Source organism: Ambystoma mexicanum, chromosome 8 (assembly GCF_040938575.1).
Source record: "Ambystoma mexicanum isolate Mex_15411 chromosome 8, UKY_AmexF1_1, whole genome shotgun sequence".
In the NCBI taxonomy this organism is placed as follows: Eukaryota; Metazoa; Chordata; class Amphibia; order Caudata; family Ambystomatidae; genus Ambystoma; species Ambystoma mexicanum.
In genome coordinates this window covers 11,888,967-11,911,520 of record NC_090929.1, presented here as the reverse complement: position 1 = coordinate 11,911,520, position 22,554 = coordinate 11,888,967, and the positions used below count along the sequence as shown (strand labels likewise).

The 22,554-nt window shown below is 49.8% G+C and overlaps 1 protein-coding gene across 4 annotated transcripts in view; it reads right to left on the bottom strand.

The window, feature by feature from the left end:
- Nucleotides 1–5,562: 5,562 nt before the first annotated feature.
- The window catches only part of SH2D3C (SH2 domain containing 3C), a 580,515-nt gene continuing 563,523 nt past the window's right edge, over nucleotides 5,563–22,554 (bottom strand). For all 4 annotated transcript variants that reach the window (XM_069609127.1, XM_069609128.1, XM_069609129.1 and 1 more), the window contains one exon: nucleotides 5,563–10,294. In XM_069609127.1, the coding sequence (XP_069465228.1) occupies nucleotides 10,119–10,294 (176 nt within the window). In that variant the 3' untranslated portion in view covers nucleotides 5,563–10,118. The remainder of the gene's footprint in view (nucleotides 10,295–22,554) is intronic.

Below are 22,554 nucleotides of genomic sequence, written 5' to 3'. Positions count from 1 at the left end.
TTATCATCTTAAAGTGCTCAGACAAGTTGCACCACTAGTCTCGGTTGCAAACCGTATTAAACTCGTGAGAGCTGTCATCTTGCCACGTGTAGATTACTGCAACGCACTTCTAGGCGGTGCAGGTAAAGCAGAAATCCAGGAGTTACAAAAAATACAAAACAAAGCCATTCGCATCATTTTTCAAATGAAGCGCTCAGAACCCACTAGTGCAGCTAGAAAAAAATTGCATTGGCTTCCTGTGGAAAGCAGAATTCAATTTAAATTGATAACTATATGCCATAAATGCATCTTTGGTAGTGCTCCTGCTTACCTTAAGGATGTCATTAGCATTTATCAGCCTAAAAGAAACCTCAGGTCGGCTGAGGGCTATCTTTTGGTACAGCACCGGGTGAAACGCTCTCGAGGCTCTGGTAGGGCCTTTCACACCTAGGGAGCTAAGGCATGGAATGCACTGCCTGCATCCCTGCGCAAGACAACAGATCTTCTTGCCTTCCGAAAACAATTAAAAACACATCTTTTTAATTAGAGTAAACCCCTGCGGTAGTCTTTTGCTCACTGTACTCTGTTCTCTCAGCGCCTGGATGCCTATGGGCTTTGGCACGGTATAAGCACAATAACATAACATAACATAACCAAGACCGGTCTGTTGAAGTCAAGGTTGCAAGCAGCAACATTGTATGGTAAGCGCTGGAATGAACATTGTTAAAACGCGTGTGATAAGAGCTGCAAGTGAAGTTAAACTGCTGATGAGTGATTGAACTTTAAAGCAAGCTACAATATCTTTGACGGAGTGATCCAGATTCGCATGGGTGCTCAATCGAAGGTCTCTGTAAGGTATCCAGCTGAGAAGTAATAACAGTAGATATATTTGGTCCGAGCCCAGCGGAGGGAGACCAATTGAAAGAGAAGGAATAAATGTGAATCGAAAGTGGTCCTGCGACGGGTCAAGCAAAAGCAGCGCACAGTCGAAAGTCTTCGATTTTGATGAAATTAAGACATCTTTTTAAAGTATGTGAATTTGGTCCGAGCCTGGCAGAGGGAGACCAACTGAAGGCTTTGTGTGGGTCTGAGCCCGGCAGAGGGTGAATTGTAAATCACCCGAGAAGTTGTATAAGTGAAAATCCTAAGAAGAAAGGAACTGTACTGTTTGGTCGTGTTGCATCAGGCCCTCTGAAATAAAAGACTTTGAATGCCAAGGAGACTTTGGCACATAAGGTCCTGATGTTGAAGTCTTGAAATGCATCCTCATGCTAGAGAAGGCAGGGAGTGTGCTGAGCTCAAGTGTGCCGCCTTGTCCCATGCTGAAAACGTGGGGAAGGGAAGCCAACGGCTTGAATATCCTGAAATATAATTTCTTGAACACTTTTCTTTTGCATTACATTGTTTCCCACACTATTTGTATTTAGAAGTAAGGATTGACAATATGATTATTACTATAGGCCCTTTCATTTTAACAAGAAATCACTAGGACTGCATTATTATTATTTGATGGTTGTAGCTTGCTCCCATCTTTAGATTTAGGATTAAAGTTGAAGTTCAAAAAACACCCTTGAACTGTGATCACTTGTTGTTAGGAATCCACCTACCACAAGACTCCAGTCACGCACACAAAGTCTCAAAGGCTCTGCTAGTTTACATGGTAGTTCACAACCTTTGAGTGAACACATGCCCATCTCTCCCAGATCTCAGTTGACTGCTAGGCGACTCATTCTGCATAAGAACCTTCATCGTTTTACACCAAATCATGATTTGCACTACATTTCCCAGAAGACTCAGCCTACGGGGCATTATGGTCATTCCTGGCGGTTGTCATGGAAACTATGGCGCCCGTGAATGTTCGTCATCACGTTCAAGCGTATCCATGTCATGTGATTTTGCATTACTTAGTGCTCGGTTTCCATGGGTTCCGCGCTTCTGATTACGCGGAAGTGTGCTTTGTTTCCTGTTTCGAACTTTTGAATTTCTGCTGCCTCAACCTAGGACTTCGCTTTTGGACCTGTTTTCTGCCCGCTCTTTGTCTGCTTTGTTTGCCTGGAATTTCTGGAACTTTTAGAATTTCGAACCAGGAGCGTTACTTTTGGATTTCCTTGCTGCTCCCTTGACTGCTTCATGTTCTGTTCGTTTCTGTGCAGCGTCCCTGGTGTTTCCTCCGAAACCTGGTGTACTGGACCTGTTTGGCTTGACCACCACAACGATCATTCAATGATCATTCAAGTGAAGTGCCTTGTGTCCCAGAGTAGCAACAGCCCTTTTTCCGTTTCCCTCCAGTCGTACACCTTGGACTAGTGACTGCCTTCTTGGTGTGCTTGTGTTTGTCCTTGTTTCGTTGCTTTCTGCCACTGGAACTAGAGACTCTACGAAGGCGTCCTTGTTTCGTTGGGCACAGTTGGGCTGTTGCTACTTGGATTAGGGCATTTATTTCATCTGTTCTTCCACGCTGACATTCATTGGGCCCACGGTAAGGTACAAAATTCACATTGCACATATTTCTCAACTGTTTAGTACTTCCAGTACTTATACTACTGTCTTTTGTTTACTCTGTAATAGAATAAGGAGGATAGTTTTCCCTGCACTCTTACCAGCTCCTGTCTACCTACCATTAGAGGTTGGTTCTGATACTTATAGTACTCTACGAATATATTGCATTGTGCTATTACTTCATCAGGGTGTTTTTCCTAGGGTCCTGGAGTTGCTGGCATCACCTTGTGATCGAATCTCCTGGCGCCTTCTGGGATCCTCCTGGCTTTTCGTGGGTTTCCATCTTTCAAGGAATGCTATAGACTGTCTGGTATTAGACGGCCAGTCAGTAGCATTGTTGGAAAGAAATCTTCAGCTACACTACGTGGTCAAGTGTTTTCCGTGGATTTCTGACACTTGTGTCAGACACTTGTGTCTGTTTTCCTGTTTGATACCATGCCTTCCTTAGTCCTAGTAGCGAAACCAAATTAATCGTGGCGATTTTGCATTGACTTTCAAAAGTTAAACGCATTATCCCAGTTTGACAATTATCATATGCCCAGGATCGCGACCTTATTGATCGACTGGGATCTGCAGTTTTTCTTGCCATGATTGATCTAACTAAAGGCTATTAGCAGGTACCAGTGAATCCAAATGGACTGGGAGAAGACAGCTTTCCCCACTCATGTCAGGCTATTTCAATTTACGATTCTACCATTTGGTCTCCACGGGGCATCCGCAAACTTTCAGAGATTAATGGATTGGGTTCACCGGGCATTCTCTGGGTTTTGCGTGGCCTACTTGGATGGCATAGTAATTCATAGTAGACCTTGGGAAGAAAATTTGAGACACCTTTATGAGGGTACCAGGGTCCTGAGGAAAGCTGGTTTTACCGCTAATGCAAAAATAAATGCCATCTGCCTCAATCTGCAGTCAAGTATTTGGGTTTTTTAGTTGGAAATGGGCTTCAACAATCCCAAGCTGAAAAAGGTTGAGCATTACAGGAGACCCCAGTACCAAAAACTGGTGTAGGGGCCACCTTGTCCCAGGAATAGGAGGCAATAGAGCACCCACTATTATACATGAGTAGGAATCTCTTTACACAAGGAATAAATGATGCGACAATCAAACTGGAGGCTCTAGCTACCAAGTGGGAGGTGGGGTATTTGAAGTATTATCTTACCGGTAGAAAGGTTCAACTTGTTACTGATCACTCACCCCTCACCTGGATGAGTCTCCATGAAGACACAAAAATGATGCGCTAGTTTCTTGATCTCCAACCTTTTTGCTTTCGCGTGGAACACCAAAAAGGTAAAGTACAGGGTAATGTGGACTTTTGATCTCATTTTCCACCTGGAAATGAGGATCCAGCAGCATAAGGGGGAAAGGTATGTGATGAATCTGGGGATGTTGCCCCTCCTCCCCTAGGGGGAAACCTTTCCCAGGGGGCCAGGGTGGTACGTCCACAGTACAATAGTCCCCCTGGGGGTGGTGCACCGAAGGAGGATCACATGGGGAAGAACCTCCTTATGGGGTTAGGGACGACCATGGGTGTTCTGGGTAAGCAATTTCGACTCGTCGCTGTTGCTTTCTGGGCTGCAGGTTCGTTTCCAGGGTGTATTTCACCAGCGGCTCTAGATGCACTTGCTCCTCACCCAGAGACTCAAAGATCTCATGCAGGCTACATCTGCCACGTACATAGAAGTCCTTTTCAGGACTCTCACGTATGTTGGGAAGACTGAGACAGTGCTGCTGTTCGGAGCACTGGTTTCGGCTGTCTCAATTACATAGAATCAAATGAGCTATGGGTGTTAATATTAGCTAGGTCCCTGGGGATCTAGCAATTGTTTATTTCCTTCTCGGAAGGTCGAATGAAAATCTCAGCTATTGTAAATTGTGTGAATGTTTTGTATTATGCGGTACCTTGATGGTCTTACGGCCGAATGAAAAGTGATGAAGATGAATGTAGTTGGAAATCACATGGGGCAGAGGTCTAGAATTCAACCTAAGCACCTCATTCTGTGGAATATTGGTGAACAAGGCCGCAATGTGGTTGGTGTATGTGTGCTCAGTTGCTCTCGGCTGTACAAGGTCTATTTGAGGCCAGATATTATGCACGATACCAGGTGATTGGTGTTCTAAGGTTTTTTGCACTTATAGTGTGGTTCACCGGAGGAGAGGGGTTTGGAGAGTGCCCTATTGGGCACACCACTTTGGTTGAGATTTCTTTCAAACCAAGTGTGTTCTTGATTGCTCGTGAATGCTTTAGAGCCTTAATGACAGCCCATATATGTTTTTCTTATTGACAGATGTCTTTGAAACAGCTCTTGACCACCATCTATGCTTTTGGCCTGCCCTGAAGAAGGCCATGTGTGACGTTGTCATCTTATCACACTGTTGGTCGAAACTTGAGTTGGCATCACTTAATTAAAAATTCCAAATTGTGGTTTATAACTACAAGAATCTTACAATTAGCGTTTTTCTTACATGCAGGTAGATACCTGGGTGTTAATTCACTTTCACGCCACGTCTTGCAGAGTAAGGGCGCAGAGTGTTTATTAAGACAATGCCCACTGCATTTGTTTACCAGTTTAGGGAGCTCGTTGTATTGCTCAGCTCCTGAATTTTCTTTTCTTTTTATTTAGTTTGTTTTATCGATGCAAGTATGTGTTTGGTGTAATTGTTAGTATGAGTGCGATGTATGAATGTTGGTTGGAGTGTGTGCTTTCTGGCAAGGCCGTTCACACCTTTTCTGGATTTGGAGAATGATATTTACATGCTTGACTGATTTTTTGTTCCCATATGTACTATTTTTTCAGTTTGCTCTTAATATATTTCAATACATTTAGATTTGGACTGTGTGGTTCCATTGCATTGCATGTCTGTTATCATACTTTCTTTACAGGGGTTTCTTCTTGTTGCTGATGATGACTCCCCCTGATCCTCCGTGTGAAATTAGCGTAGTGGGTTGACCTCTCTTTCGTGTTTCGTTACATTCGCGGATGTAGCCATTAGGAAGTGTTGTGAAATTACAATTTACAGACAGGAAATGGTGCTTATTTGTTACTTACAAACAGCAAGTGCTGCACAGAATATTTACAGACAAGAAGTTATAAACAACTTTTATTTACAGACAAAAAGAGATACACCTAATATTTACAAGCGGAAGTTATGCACACCTATTATTTACAGACAGGAAGTGATGCACCCCCATTATTTACAGACAGGAAGTAATGCACACCTATGTATACACAGGAAATGATACACAACATATTTACAGGCAGAAAGTGGTGCTCAAGTATTTACAAACAGGAAGTTCCACTGAGCTAGGAACTACAGACAGGCGTTCAGGAACACGGAGAAGATTCTGGGCTTCTTATGTGCAATAATGTCCCTTTAATCATTCCTTAATTCTGTAGCATGTTCAGTCACTACAAGGAAAAGAAAATTGATAAACCCCAATTGATGATACTTCTATCACCATTAGAAATATAGAGCCGGGATAGACAGATCTGCAAGGGAGGCCCACATAAACTGCGGGGGAAAATGAACAAAGGAAATGAAAGATGTCAAAGGAAAGGACAGGCAAGGCATAAGGCGTGGGGGAGTGGGGGTACACCCCCATTTCACACAAAAAGTCAGAAAGAACAGGTGATCAGAAAGGGCACTTTCTGTTTGTCCATCACAAGACAGGTCCTGCATTATGACCTGCACCTTCTGCCACAGTAACTGGATCTAACCTGAATTAGGGAACAAAATGTGCAAAATGTCACCGCAAAGCACACAAGATCAGTGACAGCATCTATGGGCGCCAGGCAGCGGGAGTGGGGACATCACAGGGGCATCTATAGGCTGTGTGCTCCTCTGCGGTGAGGTACAGCTGATTGGCAGGTGCCATTCTCACAATTTCTCCTTCAACATAGGGTGTTTGCCAGATGCCTTCCTAACACTTTTTCCTTCCAAGCTGGCTGATTGGCAGGTAACATAGGGTTATTGCAGGGACCTTCTTCAATCTTTTTTCCTTCCATTTTGGGGACTGGCGGGTGACTTCCCCACAATTTCTCCTTTCACGATGGGGGACTGGCAGGCGCCTTCCAAACACGTTCTCCTTTCACGTTGGGTGACTGGCAGGGGCCTTGCACTGTCTTCTACCTAGCCATCTTGTATGAATCAGGCACTTTAGGGGCGCCTTCCTCCCCACTGTTTCTACAGCCACTCTACCTCCAAGTTGGTGATTTGCACCGGAGGACCCCTTCCGCCCTAGGTATCCTGCGTGCATTACTGGATAAACTGCCTTTTGACGCACTGCACTATTGCAAGTGCTCTTTGCTCTCATGCCATCTTCCCCAGCACAATGGGTGGTCCTTAAACGGGGTAGCATACTATCATGGATGCGCCTTCCACAGTCTTACCATGGATAACTGAGGAGGATGTACTCACTCCAGATGGCCCATTGCCCTTCCTCACTTGCCATCCTCCCTCACTCATCCAAGGACCTGGAAGGTTTTCTCACTCCTTCCCCTGGCCCCCCTCCCCGGGTGTGCTGCCCTTCCTTGCCATCCTCCCTCCCTCATCAGATGACCTGGAAGGCTTCCTCACTCCCCGGGTGTGCTGCCGTTCCTGACTTGCCATCCTCCCTCCCTCCCTCATCAGATGACCTGGAAGGCTTCCTCACTCCCCGGGTGTGCTGTCCTTCCTGACTTGCCATCCTCCCTCCCTCATCAGATGACCTGGAAGGTTTCCTCACTCCCCGGGTGTGCTGCCCTTCCTGACTTGCCATCCTCCCTCCCTCCCTCATCAGATGACCTGGAAGGCTTCCTCACTCCCCGGGTGTGCTGCCCTTCCTGACTTGCCATCCTCCCTCCCTCCCTCATCAGATGACCTGGAAGGCTTCCTCACTCCCCGGGTGTGCTGTCCTTCCTGACTTGCCATCCTCCCTCCCTCATCAGATGACCTGGAAGGCTTCCTCACTCCCCGGGTGTGCTGCCCTTCCTGACTTGCCATCCTCCCTCCCTCATCAGATGACCTGGAAGGCTTCCTCACTCCCCGGGTGTGCTGCCCTTCCTTGCCATCCTCCCTCCCTCATCAGATGACCTGGAAGGTTTCCTCACTCCCCGGGTGTGCTGCCCTTCCTTGCCATCCCCCCTCCCTCATCAGATGACCTGGAAGGCTTCCTCACTCCCCGGGTGTGCTGCCGTTCCTGACTTGCCATCCTCCCTCCCTCCCTCATCAGATGACCTGGAAGGCTTCCTCACTCCCCGGGTGTGCTGTCCTTCCTGACTTGCCATCCTCCCTCCCTCATCAGATGACCTGGAAGGTTTCCTCACTCCCCGGGTGTGCTGCCCTTCCTGACTTGCCATCCTCCCTCCCTCATCAGATGACCTGGAAGGCTTCCTCACTCCCCGGGTGTGCTGCCGTTCCTGACTTGCCATCCTCCCTCCCTCCCTCATCAGATGACCTGGAAGGCTTCCTCACTCCCCGGGTATGCTGTCCTTCCTGACTTGCCATCCTCCCTCCCTCATCAGATGAACTGGAAGGTTTCCTCACGCCCCGGGTGTGCTGCCCTTCCTGACTTGCCATCCTCCCTCCCTCCCTCATCAGATGACCTGGAAGGCTTCCTCACTCCCCGGGTGTGCTGCCCTTCCTGACTTGCCATCCTCCCTCCCTCCCTCATCAGATGACCTGGAAGGCTTCCTCACTCCCCGGGTGTGCTGCCCTTCCTGACTTGCCATCCTCCCTCCCTCATCAGATGACCTGGAAGGCTTCCTCACTCCCCGGGTGTGCTGCCCTTCCTTGCCATCCTCCCTCCCTCATCAGATGACCTGGAAGGTTTCCTCACTCCCCGGGTGTGCTGTCCTTCCTGACTTGCCATCCTCCCTCCCTCATCAGATGACCTGGAAGGCTTCCTCACTCCCCGGGTGTGCTGCCATTCCTGGTTTTCTCACTCCCCGGGTGTGCTGTCCTTCCTGACTTGCCATCCTCCCTCCCTCATCAGATGACCTGGAAGGCTTCCTCACTCCCCGGGTGTGCTGTCCTTCCTGACTTGCCATCCTCCCTCCCTCCCTCATCAGATGACCTGGAAGGCTTCCTCACTCCCCGGGTGTGCTGCCCTTCCTGACTTGCCATCCTCCCTCCCTCCCTCATCAGTTGACCTGGAAGGTTTCCTCACTCCCCGGGTGTGCTGTCCTTCCTGGTTTTCTCACTCCCCGGGTGTGCTGTCCTTCCTGACTTGCCATCCTCCCTCCCTCATCAGATGACCTGGAAGGCTTCCTCACTCCCCGGGTGTGCTGCCCTTTCTGGTTTTCTCAATCCCCGGGTGTGCTGTCCTTCCTGACTTGCCATCCCCCCTCCCTCATCAGATGACCTGGAAGGTTTCCTCACTCCCCGGGTGTGCTGCCCTTCCTGACTTGCCATCCTCCCTCCCTCCCTCATCAGATGACCTGGAAGGCTTCCTCACTCCCCGGGTGTGCTGCCATTCCTGGTTTTCTCACTCCCCGGGTGTGCTGTCCTTCCTGACTTGCCATCCCCCCTCCCTCATCAGATGACCTGGAAGGCTTCCTCACTCCCCTGGTGTGCTGTCCTTCCTGGTTTTCTCACTCCCCGGGTGTGCTGTCCTTCCTGACTTGCCATCCTCCCTCCCTCATCAGATGACCTGGAAGGTTTCCTCACTCCCCGGGTGTGCTGTCCTTCCTGACTTGCCATCCTCCCTCCCTCATCAGATGACCTGGAAGGCTTCCTCACTCCCCGGGTGTGCTGCCCTTCCTGACTTGCCATCCTCCCTCCCTCCCTCATCAGATGACCTGGAAGGTTTCCTCACTCCCCGGGTGTGCTGTCCTTCCTGACTTGCCATCCTCCCTCCCTCATCAGATGACCTGGAAGGTTTCCTCACTCCCCGGGTGTGCTGTCCTTCCTGGTTTTCTCACTCCCCGGGTGTGCTGCCCTTCCTGACTTGCCATCCCCCCTCCCTCATCAGATGACCTGGAAGGCTTCCTCACTCCCCGGGTGTGCTGCCCTTCCTGACTTGCCATCCTCCCTCCCTCATCAGTTGACCTGGAAGGTTTCCTCACTCCCCGGGTGTGCTGCCATTCCTGGTTTTCTCACTCCCCGGGTGTGCTGCCCTTCCTGACTTGCCATCCCCCCTCCCTCATCAGATGACCTGGAAGGCTTCCTCACTCCCCGGGTGTGCTGCCCTTCCTGACTTGCCATCCTCCCTCCCTCATCAGATGACCTGGAAGGTTTCCTCACTCCCCGGGTGTGCTGTCCTTCCTGACTTGCCATCCTCCCTCCCTCATCAGATGACCTGGAAGGCTTCCTCACTCCCCGGGTGTGCTGCCCTTCCTGACTTGCCATCCTCCCTCCCTCATCAGATGACCTGGAAGGTTTCCTCACTCCCTGGGTGTGCTGTCCTTCCTGACTTGCCATCCTCCCTCCCTCATCAGATGACCTGGAAGGCTTCCTCACTCCCCGGGTGTGCTGCCGTTCCTGACTTGCCATCCTCCCTCCCTCATCAGATGACCTGGAAGGTTTCCTCACTCCCCGGGTCTGCTGTCCTTCCTGACTTGCCATCCTCCTTGCCCACAGGATGGCTGTTGGAAGGTTGGCTTGCTCCCCAGGCATGTTCGTACTATTGCGGGTGTTTTCTCTCACGTCCTTCTCGTGTGTTACAGTTCACTGAAGCGCACGGAGGGTTCCAGTTTGTGCGACAATGCTGTAAGGACCTTGTCAAATTTTTCATATCGTTCTGCCTGGCTGCTTTCTGCTCCTCGGGTGCCCCAAAGTAATCGCATCTGGAACTCGGTGCTAAAAACCTCCATAAGCTCAGCCTTTTCCTGGAAGCCTGAAAAAAATGAACACATGTCAGACAAACCGGCAAAAGAGTGGAAACACTAAAAACAGGCAGAGACCAAGCACTCCAAACATAGGACAGCGAAGGACAAGCAGGAAAGACACAGATGACGTGCAGACCAATCTGAGACCAAGAACCCAGAACCACAGACTAATGTTGCACAGACATTAACAATCCTTACCAAAGGCCACTTATTGGCATTTTCTCAGAAGGATAAAACAAGCTAAACTTTTGGGGGCAAGAATATACACAGAAAGGTAAACCTACTCTCAACCGGGACACGGGTGCACTTCAATGTGTTCACTTTCCCAGGGTCAGTTTCAGAATTGCCAGAAACCTCAGTTTATGTGGTTGGGGTTAAGGCTCAAAAGCAAAAGTTCTCCAGTTCTCATCCAAGTCGGGTTCTGTTCTCGCTTTGTGTCAGTTCGATCAATTGTAATCATTTCACAAGGGGCGTGTATACAATTCTTTAGGAGTAGGGGAGTGAGGGAGTAGAGAGGTGTGTAGGAGTAGGGTGCGAGGCGAAAGGTGCAGGAGAGAAGTGTGGTCAGGGGGTGAGACTAGGGAGGGTAAGTGTATAGCGAGAGTGAGCCCGGCACTATATCCTTGGAAGGGTGAGCAGAGCACCTTATCCCTAATTATGGGGTGAGTAGTGTAGTGTAAGAAACCTGATGGTGTCTCACGTGCTAGTACTCAGGGAGCTGTCATCCAGGTGGCCAGGACACAGCCATCGCTATTATCCACTTCCTGGGGGTGGACTAGTGAGGGAGAATCACCCTTGATCAGACGTGGAGGGAATTGCACATGCCCTTTTTAACCCAGACCCGCGGAGCCTCCGACAAAGGAAACACAAGACCGGGAATCATAACTGGCGAATGGTGTGATGGATGTCAGTGGTACGTGGAACCCTCCCACCCTGATAGCTGATAGCCAGGGCGGAGAGATGCAATTGCCATCGTAGTACCGTCCTTGACCCCAGTGGCAAAAGAAACGCCAGTGAGTTCAGCACAGCCGATGAGTTGAAAGAACCTTATAGGAGACCGGACTGTGTTAGGCTCAAGGTTGCAGTGGCAACATTAAGAAGATAAGTAAACAAAGGTCTGCTTGTGAACGAACTTGGTACCAGAGATAGAGTGGCCTGGCGCCACATGGGTGTTCATTCGAAGGTCTCTGGGTGGTACCCTGCTCACGAACAAAGAGAAAGCATTGAAGCTACAAATACCAAGAGGCCCTATGGAAGGCCGGCGTATCACAGTGGTCATACAATGGTCAAGCCAAACCCCTTGTGCAATCGAAAGTCCTTGACACGTTGCAGAAGTTTAAACTAATGTGAAACTGTGAACCCGACTGAGGGAGTTGTAAAACTGGCATTTGCGGCCGGCTGAGGGGAACGCCGTGTGAACTGTGATTTTGATGAAGCACGTACTTGCCATAGGCTCATAGAGTGGCCCAGCAAGACGTGATTGCCCTTCGGAAGTCTCTGTTTAAATTGGCAAGTGCTATGGGAGGCTAACGCTGAGAGCAGGATAGGAGCCCGGCTGAGGGGAATCCTTGGGTGAACAGTAATCACCCAACGTGAAGGTTAGCAGAAGGAACTGTTTGTTTTGTTATTTTTAGCATAACAGGCCCTCTGAAGCAAGAAACATTTGTGAGAAGAGACTTGTGCTGTAAGCTCATGCTGGAGAAGCCCAGGAGTGTGCTGTGTTCAAGAGTCCCACCTTGTCCCGTGCTAAAAACACAGGCAAGGGAGACCCCGGCCATAACATCCTGATTTATCATTTTGTGAACACTTCTTTCTTTTCTTGTGAACATTATCCCACATTATTTTGTAGCATAGCGGTACGGCTTGGCAGTATTTTTTTTTAGTATAGGCCCTTTTTTATTTGACTAGACTCCACCTGGACTGGATTATTATTTGAGGGTCGTAGCTTGCTCCCATATTAGATTTAGGTTTAAATTAGGCGTTTATCTCACCCATTTTTACAGTTTAATAAACACCCTTAAACTGTGATCACTTGTGTCTGTCTTACAGTAGAGAGTAGTAGTGTGGGGATAGTGAGTAAGATCGGAGGGTGGAGGTAAGCAGTAGAGAGAGAGAAGAACATTGCGAAGAGGGATAGAGAAGGAAGTGTCAGGGAGTGTGAGGAGAGATATGGAGGGTGGAATAGGGGAGAGCCACAGAGAGACACAGAGAGAGGAAGACAACAGAGTGGTGCTTGAGTGTCTGTAAGGCTCAACCCTACAATCCCTTTAGTATTAGCATCATGTGACGTATCGAGGGTATTCATTCCTTCTCCCCAAGAGGGAGTCTCCACCTTAGTGGACAAGGACTCCCGTTTCTGTGAGGATGTCCCTAGACCATCCAGCAGAGTAGCATATATGAGACTATCAGATGAGAAGAACATTATAAGATCCAGAGATTTGGCAGAAGACAAAACTAAAATACATCATTATCTACAAAGAAAAGGATCTGTCTCTTTAAGAAGAGACATACTTATAACTTGGGTCCTTCCTTTCCTCTATCTCACTGTCCACCTTTGGTGTTCCCCAGGGGTCTAACCTCTCTCCCTGGCTGCTGGCTGTTCAGCCAATACCTGGCACCTCTCGTCCTCTGCATTGCTGCTCTCTGCTCCAACTTTCTGTGCTATGCGGACAACACTCAGCTCGTTTTCAGGCTCCCCTCTGCCACCTCTTCTCCCTCTCTCATCTCTGACTGTCTGTCTGCAACCCAGGAGTGGTGTGCCACCAATGACCTCTGCCTTAATGCCAGGAAGACAGAGATCCTCCTCATCGGCACTCCTGCACCTCCCTTTCCTGGCACTCTCTGGCCGGCCTCTCTTGGCCATCTTTGACTCCACACTCTCTTTCTCTCCTCACATCTCTGATGTCTCTAAGAAGTCAAACTTTCAACTGCACCTCCTCAGAGGAATTCTTCCTTTCCTCTCCTTCCCCCAGATGCTCACTGTCTCTAAAGCTCAAGTTCTCTCTAGGCTGGACTACTGCAACAGCCTCTTCCTAAATGTGCCTGCTACTAATCTCTGCCTCCTGTAACTCATTCAGAACAGGACTGTGAGACTTGTCATTGGCCTCAAGCCCAGGGATCGTATCTCTCCAGCCCTGAAATCTCTTCAATGGCTCCCTGTGGCTGCAAGGATTAAGTTCAAGACCCTTGGCATTGTCCACAAGGCCTTCTGGGGCCAGGGTCAGCAATGTTTTCAACTCTCCCTTCGGAAATACCTTCCTACTCGAGCTCTTTCGCTCTTCCACCTCCAACTCTCTCAGGGTCAGTCACTTCTCCAAGCAATGAGTTAGGGGTAGATCTCTTTCTTCGGCTGGGCCCTCCCTCTGGAACAGCCTTCCTGCCTCTCTGAAACTTGAGGAGAACCATCTTCAATTCCGGAAGCACATCATAACCATCCTCTTTGCTTCTGCCTTCTCTCTTCCTCTCCCCTGCTGATCTGTTTGTTTCGGCATAGGGCACCTGGCTAGCCTCTGATTTCGGGCCCAGATCCCTGCCCTCCCAGCCACACGCCCGCACTGCCTCCTGTCAACCCCTGCACTTGGGTCTGTATCTGCAACCTTACAGTCCCTCTCCTGCACTTATTTGACACCCGTTGTCTGCGCCTTATTCTTGCACTTGCCACCTGCTGGCCGCACTACCTTTGTGCTGACCAAATGTTAGTACTTTTCCACTCGTCCCCTGCCACCTTGCACTTACCCCTCCCTCTCACCTGCACTTGCATGTTCTCAATGTCACTGGGCCTAGTAAGATCGTTGTGTTGTTCCTCCCTTGTACCCCTCCCTTGCCTCGTCATGCTCTGAAACACTTGTGTATGGGCGCGATATAAATAAAAAATCATATCACATCATAACTGAGATGAGTAGAGTGAAATGGGAGAGCAGGCCGAGGAGAGGTGAAGCACAGAGAGAAAGAGAAGAGCATGAGCAGGGGAAGCCCCCTGACATTGTGACGCCTGGAGGAAGTGCAGTCAAGGAGAGCCAAGTTCTAAACCCCAGAGGGAAATGCTGGAGACCAGCGTTCTGGGGCAGAGAGAAGCAGAGGCGAAGGGAGTCCTCATTCTGGCTGTGGCATGACCACGACTTTGTGGTGGGCCGTGCACCCTTCGAACAACGATAAAACCACCCATCTGGGGAGTCCGCGAGATGCCATTCTACCTGCACCAATAGTCGGTCACTACGAGAGAGCTGACTGATGGCAGGACATCGACAACATTGAGAAGCACGAGATTCAAAGTGGAGGAAGAGAACCCGAGCGAGCACCGAGCCAGATAGTGTTCCCTCTGCACAAACAGAGGTAAGGAACAAGTTACTTACCTGTAACTGTTGTTCTCCAGAATGGGTCTGGCATGGATTCACTTGCTCATGAATATTCCCCGTCGCCAGGCCGGGAAACATTGGTAAAAAGAAGCTGTCTCGCTTTAAACTTGAAAAACTGATTTTCTCCCATAAACCAATCACTGTTCTCTGGATCATACTGCACCCATCCAATTACAGTCCTCTCCCTAAACCCCACCACCGGTGACCATCTTCCGATTTGAAAGGAGCACATGAAGTGACAGTATGAACCAAGAAGAGCCGCAGGGGGGCAGGAGGGAGGGTTTGCACGTGAATCCATGCCAGACCCATGCTGCAGAACAACAGTTACAGGTAAGTAACTTGCTCCTTCTCCAGCATGGGGTCTGGCATGGATTCACATGCTCATGAATACAAGAATACACTGCAGTACATACACAACCACGGGAGGTGACAAGGCTCAACAGAAGCAATTCCACTTACCCCTGGAACTGACTCACCTCAGACAAACAGGTTGTGACGACTCCAGACTCCTCCCTGGAATCCATGTCGATGCAGCAGAATCTCGTGAAGGTGTGCGTAGACCTCCACGTAGCAGCCCTGCAGATGTAGAGTAGAGGCACACCAGAGAGAAACGCTGTTGTAGCTGCAATCGCTCTGGTGGAATGGGCTCTCAGTCGTACTGGAAGAGGCCTGTTGGCCAGACGATGACAGTGCATGATGCAGCCAGAGAGCCACCTATAGATGACAGCCGTCAATAGGGCCTTCCCATGATTCACAGGTCCAAAATTCACAAACAGTTGCGATATCTTCAGAAAGTCCTTTGTGCATGCCACATAAAACTTCAAGGAACAAGCAACATCCAGCGAATGCAACAACCTTTCAGCGGCCAAAGTAGGATTCGGGAAGAAGACTGGAAGGACCAAGGGTTAGTTGAGATGGAATTCAGAAGGAACCTTCAGCATGAAGGTGGGGTGGGTCCACAGCACCACACTCGTAGCATGGAACGACAAGTATGGGTCTTTGTAGGAAAGGGCCTGAATCTCTCCCCGAACTGTCTGGCCGAGGTGATGGCTAGCAGGAAAGCAGTCTTCCATGAAAGGAACTTCAGAGGAGCCTGATGCAATGGTTCAAATGGAGGCCCCATGAGCTTAGTTAGAACGACGTTGAGCTACCAAGTCGGAGCAGGTGCCTTTACTGGCGGAAAGATCCTGAAGAGGCACTTCAGAAACTCCTTGACAAGCCTGTGCGACCACAGTGTGGGCCTGGCCGGAGACCATGTGTCCCGGGAAATGGCCGCCAAATGCACCTTGACGGAGGTGTGGGCAAATCCAGCCTTGGCCAACGACAGCAGGTATGGCAGGAGCAGTGGGGCTGTGACATGCAGAGTTGTAATCCTTTGAGTTCTGCACCACACTGTAAAGCACTTACATTTGTGGCTGTAACACGAAAGCATAGAGGACGCTCTGGCCTTGGCCAGGACCTTCCTACATTCCAGGGAAATATCATAATGCCCAAACTCTAGTGCTGCATGAGCCAAGCCGAGAGGTTCAGCGACGCTGGGTCGTGGTGCAGGATTGTTCCGTCCTCTCTCGAGAGGAGGTCGGGAAGAGGAGGCAGCTGGATGGCCAGGGCCACTGACAGGCAGAGTAGGTCCAGGTACCAGATCTGACGAGGTCAAGTGGATCTATGAGTATCATCTTGCTATGACAACATTACAATGTGTTGATCAAACGTAGCAGCAGTGAGATTGGCGGGAAAGCGTACAGGTAGAGGCACTCCCATCTGCACGAGAAGGCAACTCCCAAGTTCCCCAAATGGAGAAATCTGCTGGCGAATGCCTGGCATTTCGCGTTCTCTGCCTTCGCATAAGAGGTCGCTCTGGGGTCAGCCCAACATACTGAAGAGACGTGATGTCTGTGCCTGCTGGAGCTCCCATTCGTGGCAGAATCGCAGTTCCCTGCTGAGGGAATCCGCGATTGTGTTTTTGGTGCCTGCCAGGTGGAAAAACATGTCCTGAAGAATGGCCCCACTACAAGGCCTGTGCCTCCAGGGAAAGAGCGGGTCCTACCCAGCTTTCGCATGTAAAAAACATAGTGGTTGTGTTGTCTGTGAAACTCCTTACCACCAATCCTCGCAGGAGAGGCAGGAAAGACTTGAGGGCCCAAACACAGCCCGCAGCTCCAGTAAATTGATGTGCAGATCCTGTTCCTCTGGAAACCAGAGGCCTCTGGCATGGGATTGTCCGGTGTGAGCTCCTCACCCGTTCAGAGAGGCGTCTGTGGTGACTGTAGCCTGGAATGGGGAATCGGAAATGGTGCTCCCTGAGCGAGGTATGCGCACATTTATCACCAATGTATGGCTTGTCTGAATTCCTGATGAGGGCATTTTTGTCTGTCCACTAGCCCCTGATCTGGAGCCACCTGGCGTCCAGAAACTCCTGAAGAGGTCTCATCTGTAGCCTGCAAAACAGGGCCCGTGAATGCAGAACGAGATCATGCCCAGCATCGATTTGATGACCAGAACTATTGTGGATTCAGCCGTGGACAGACGATGCACCTTCCCCAAAATGGAAATCCCCTTTCTTCAGTTGGCCAAGTGTGTGCTGCAGCGTGACCATCCTGAATTTCTGGGACAGCAAGTATTTGGCGTCTGAGTGCCACACCATTTCCCATCTGACGAAAGCCAGAGTCTGTGACATCCAATGCCACTGTGATGGCGTGGTCAGAGGCCACCTTGCCCTCCTGAAACAAAGCTAGGGCCTCAGCTTTCTTGTCCTCAGGCAAGAAGTCCAGTATCAGATCTAGCTTAAACCATAGTTCCCCGTCATAATAGGCCAGGATGGCCAAGGCATTGGCAGCAGCCTTCACCGTTGGAGCAGTGGTAGAGATGATACGCTTGCCTATTGCGTCCAGCTTCTTCCCATCCTGGTCAGGAGGTACCATGGATGAGGAGGATGGGCTTGCTGACCGCTTCCTAACGGTGGTCGACACCGCAGAGCCCGTGGACGGCTGCGATATGAGGCATTTAGGAGCCGAGTCAGGCACTCTATACGTTTTCTCAAGTCTGTCCTTTTTGCTGGTTGCAGAGCTTGGGGTCTTCATGTGGGCCAGGCCTTCATCCCAAATGTCGTCCAGCAAAGGGTTGGATGTCACTGTTTTCCTGGATGATTCACGCCTTTGAAAAAGGAACCCCTCCTTTTCATTGGCCACCAGGCCGAAGAGGGTGGATGCCCTTGAGATCATGGAGTAGAAGGACCCCACCTCATCCGGCGGCAACACCCTGGAGGGCTTGTCGGCACCCAGTGGTTCTCCATATGGCGGCACAAAGTAATCAAACTCATCAGTGCCTTGAAACAGTATTTGTTGTGTAGGCACCTTAAATATCCAATAAATAAATAAATAGGTCTGTGTAGTGGCCGTATTCATGTCCATACCAGTGTTGGTCTGAGCTGGGTCCACCACCAGCACAGCTGGGGTGGGGGTGGGCGGCGTTTGCCATATCAGTGTAGGAAGATGCTTTGGTCCTGTGGGGCGAGGCCTATATGCCATGGCCTTGGTGGGCTGTACCGGGGGGGCTCCCAAACGGAACCACTGGAGGAGGGGGCAGCTGTTGCTGTATTTCTGACACCAACGTGTGAAGTGTCATTAGGATGTCCAGTGACATGTCTCTAGAGCCCTTTGGAGGGACAGTTGGGGTAGGCAATGGTGGAGAACTAACCCGCCTTGGGGGAGCTGATGGCCAGTCCTGTTCCATGGGAGGAATTTCCCCACGCACCGGGCTGAAGTCCTCGTGGTCCGAGCAGCAGGCTTCCTGCAAAGAATCATCTTCTGAACTTGTGTACATTGCCTTTGCAACCTCCCTCTGACCTACCGTAGGCCTGGGAAGAAAATTCATTGGCGGTAACAGTTCCTTTGCCCTCCCTGCCTCCTTCAGGAAGGAGGAGATGACCGGAGCCTTCACAGACTGAGCAGTCGTGGCTCAGGCGGTTGTAGTCGTGGCGGAAGTGGCAGCAGGCATGTGCCGGGGAGGCAGCGTGATCCTCTGAGTAGATTTTATCATCGTTGTGGTTGATGGCTGGGCAATCGTCGACGGGGCCGGCCATGGAGTCATTGACGGAGCAGCAGAAACGATTGTCGACGGGGCAATCGTCGACGAGACTTTGGCTATGGACGAAGCTGTGGGAGATGATGGTCCCTCTGAAGATTTCATAGACGATGACCTCAGTTTGTGAGATGTTGCTGGTGTTGTTGTAGGAAAAGCCTTGGATGCAGGTGCTGACGAGACCTTCAAAGCGCCCTCCTTGTGAGTGTCTTTCTTCGGTTTATCCTTTGACAATGAGCCATGTTTCGATGAGCGGTCGGCCTTTCGGAAGTCACACCACCGACCGGCAGGCTCACCGTGGACATGGATGGTAAAGGGGAGCACGCCTGCTCTGAACTGGGACCCAGAGCAGCAGCGGTCCACCTCAGAGCAGCAGCGTGGTGCTTAGCCTTTCTATGGACACCCTGCAAAGGGAAATCATCGGCAGATCTCAACCTCTTCCCCGAGGGAGAATGCTCCAGAGGCCGGCCACACCTGGAGGAGGCTTGTGTGCGCCTAAAGGCGGTGCCTGACACCCTTTCTTCTTTCAGCCATGCCACCAGCCTGTGACAACGGTTCTTTTTTTAGCATTGTTTTAGCTGGAAAACCACGGCAAACCTTGCATCCGTCCTCATTGTGGTCCGGATGCAGACAATCTAGGCACTTCATGTGCCAATCTTCAACATAGATATTCCTCAAGCCACATCTGGCGCAGATCTTGGACAGACTCCTCTTGCCGTCTTCGGACATGACGAGGTGTCAAGTTGGCCTCAACTAGGCCTACCGACTGGCAACGAAGCTCTGACGATGTAGCAGCAAATCTTCACCCGATGTAGCAGCAAATCTTCACCGACAACGAGTCGTCACTGTCGGCGACTGAAAAATGGTCAATGAAAGAGAGGAGTATGGACAGAAATCGAATCATTTATCTGTAAAAACTAGCGAAAAAATGATATAGCTGGAAGAGAAACTCGAGAGGACTCCCAGCAATGAAGCATGCAGAAAAAAATCTGGAGATGGCCACTGGGGCTGCGGCTTAGGGAGATGACTGTGATTGGATGGGTGCAGTTTGACTCAGAGAACAGTGCTTGGTTTATGGGAGAATGATAGTTTTTGAAGCTTAAGCGAGACTGCTTTCTTTTTACCGAGGATTCCCGGCCTGACGATGGGGAATATTCATGAGCATGTGAAGCCATGCCAGACCCATGCTGGAGAACGAGTGGAACAGGGTGGCCGCTGGGGCATCATTATGGAACGGGGTAAACTTGTTGCATTGAAATTAACAAGATACTGAATATAAAGCCATTTAAGTGGCACTGTGTGTCACAAGCTTCTCTCTTTCTCACCTGTTTTTCCTTGCTTGTGGTCTTCTTGGACTTCCTTCTTCCTCACTGTCCGAGACTTGTACAGGTTGGAGCACGAGTCTTCGGGTTCCAGCGTGGGGTAGCCAGCTGCTTAAGCAGGAAGGAGGAGGAGCAAGTGTCCTACGCTCAGAGGATGTTCGGTATACCTCGGCACAAGCGCAAGACGGGGTCCGGGATGTGGGATACAGCTAGCGGGTAAAGGTAAGAATCTGGAGGGGGGTTCCAGGAAGGAAGAAAAAAGGATAAGAACTGGGAATAGCACGGTTAACGGGCTCGAAACATATGTCTAGCAACTCCAAGCAGTTGCGTTGAGATGCGCAGAGCCGCAGGGGCGTGCCTGTTTTCTAGGAAGCAGAGTATTGCGTGCAAAGACTAGAGCGCAGCGTTTCTGGGCCATCAGCCATCTTGGAGGAGTCACTGAGCTCATGCCGTGGTGCATCATGGACCACGAAGTCCAGAAGGGCCGAATTTGGTGGTTCATGACAGTATGCCTCCTCCTGAAGCCAGAACCACCGGGTTTGCCTAGGTGGACTCGATGAAACCTTTGTATTAGACGGGGGGCATTCATGTTTGAGACTGGTTCCCAAGTGCGCTCGCTGGTGGGGTATCCCTTCCATTCTACCAAATATTGGAGCTGACCGCGTCTGTATCTGGAATCACATATCCTGGAGACCTCAAACTTAATCTGGTCATTGATGAGCACAGGGTTATGTCTAGGAGTAGTTCTGGTGGACTGTAAATATGGTTTCAGTAAGGAAGTGTGGAAGACCGGATGTATTCTCTTCCAGGATTCTGGAAGCTGGAGCCAGAACGCCACTGGGTTAATGATTCCCTTAATGGAGAAAGGTCCATAATACTTGGGAGCCAGTTTATTAGGCCGCAGATGTCGAGGAAGAAGTTTTGAGGATAGCCAAACCTTATCCCCAACTGCATAAGAAGGGCTAGGTCTTCGCTTGGTGTCTGCATATCGTTTGACTTCTATCCTGGCCTTTTCCAGGTGTTCCTTAGCGTCTCTATGTACGTTTACCAGTGTTTCAATCCAGGAATCAACTGCATGGACCGGGGTAGGATGTGGGAGAACAGATGGTAGAACCGAAGGATGAAATCCTTCACTGCAAAACAATGGACTTGTTTTGATGGCCGAATGATCAGAATTGTTGTAAGCAAATTCAGCTACGGGAATCAAAAGCGACCAATCATCCTGGACCTTGGTTGCAAAACAGCTGAGGTACTCTTCTAGGGTCTGATTTACTCGTTCTGTTACCCCGTTATTCTGAGGATGATATCCTGAAGATAATGCACGCTGGATGCCTAATATTTGGCATAGTTGTTTCCAGAACTGGGATGTATACTGAGGTCCTCTGTCAGAGATGATCTTGGAAGGTAATCCATGAAGCCTAAATATGTGCTTTATGAATATTCCAGCCAATTCAGGTGAGGATGGCAGTTTGAACAACAGTGTGAAGTGAGCCATATGGGTAAACAAATCGATGGTAACCATTATGGTTGCATATCCTCTGGATGGGAGTAATTCCACGATAAAGTCTGTGGCGATGATTTCCCAAGGGCGTGTTGGTAATGCGGGTTGATGTAGGAGACCTGCAGGTTTTCTGTTGTCATGTTTGTTCTGATTGCACACTGCACAAGATTGGATGTAGGTTCTTTTGCCAGCAATCATTTTCGGCCACCAGAATTGTCTCTGTATGAGACGGAGAGTGGTAGTGATGCCTCAATGTCCCGAATGGAAGGTGTCATGGCAGAGATTCATGATTTTTTCTCTCAGCCTTTGTGTAGGTATGGCCAGCCGTTTGTCCTTGAAGAGATATCCATCTTTTGTTATTAAGTTCCCGGGCTCCGACAGACTCGTAGTCAGGACGCCTAGATAAGGCATCTGCGACAATGTTATTAGTTCCAGGAAAGTGATGAATTTGGAATTGGTACTGGGCAAAAAAAGGCCCAACGGGCTTGGCCACTGTTTCTGCATTCCAAGCATTCCTGGGACTGTAGGACTTGCAAGGTTCGATGATCTGATCGTACTTGCACTGGATGTTTAGCACCCAAGAGTAGATGGCGCCAGTCGGTGAAAGCTTGTCGGATGGCCAATAACTCCTTCTCCAGGACAGAATAATGGCTTTCACTGGGAGTCAAGGCGCGGGATAGGTAGGCAATAGGATGTTCCATCTTGTCTTCGAATTCTTGTTTTAAGACCGCCCCAATGGCATATTCAGAAGCGTCTGTTTCCACCAAAACGGGCCGAACTATGTCGGGTTGAGCCAGGATTGGACCTTCAGTAAATTTTTGTTTCAGTTGTTGAAAGGCCTTGTCTTGAGCAGTAGACCATTTAAATGGTGTATCCTTCTTTAGGAGTGCCACTATGGGATGCACTATATCAGAAAATGTGGGAATGAATTTTCCCAGGAAGGATTGAATCTGTTTCACAGTGGTGGGTGCTGGCCAGAAAGTATGGAGTCGATCTTGGCCAGATCCATT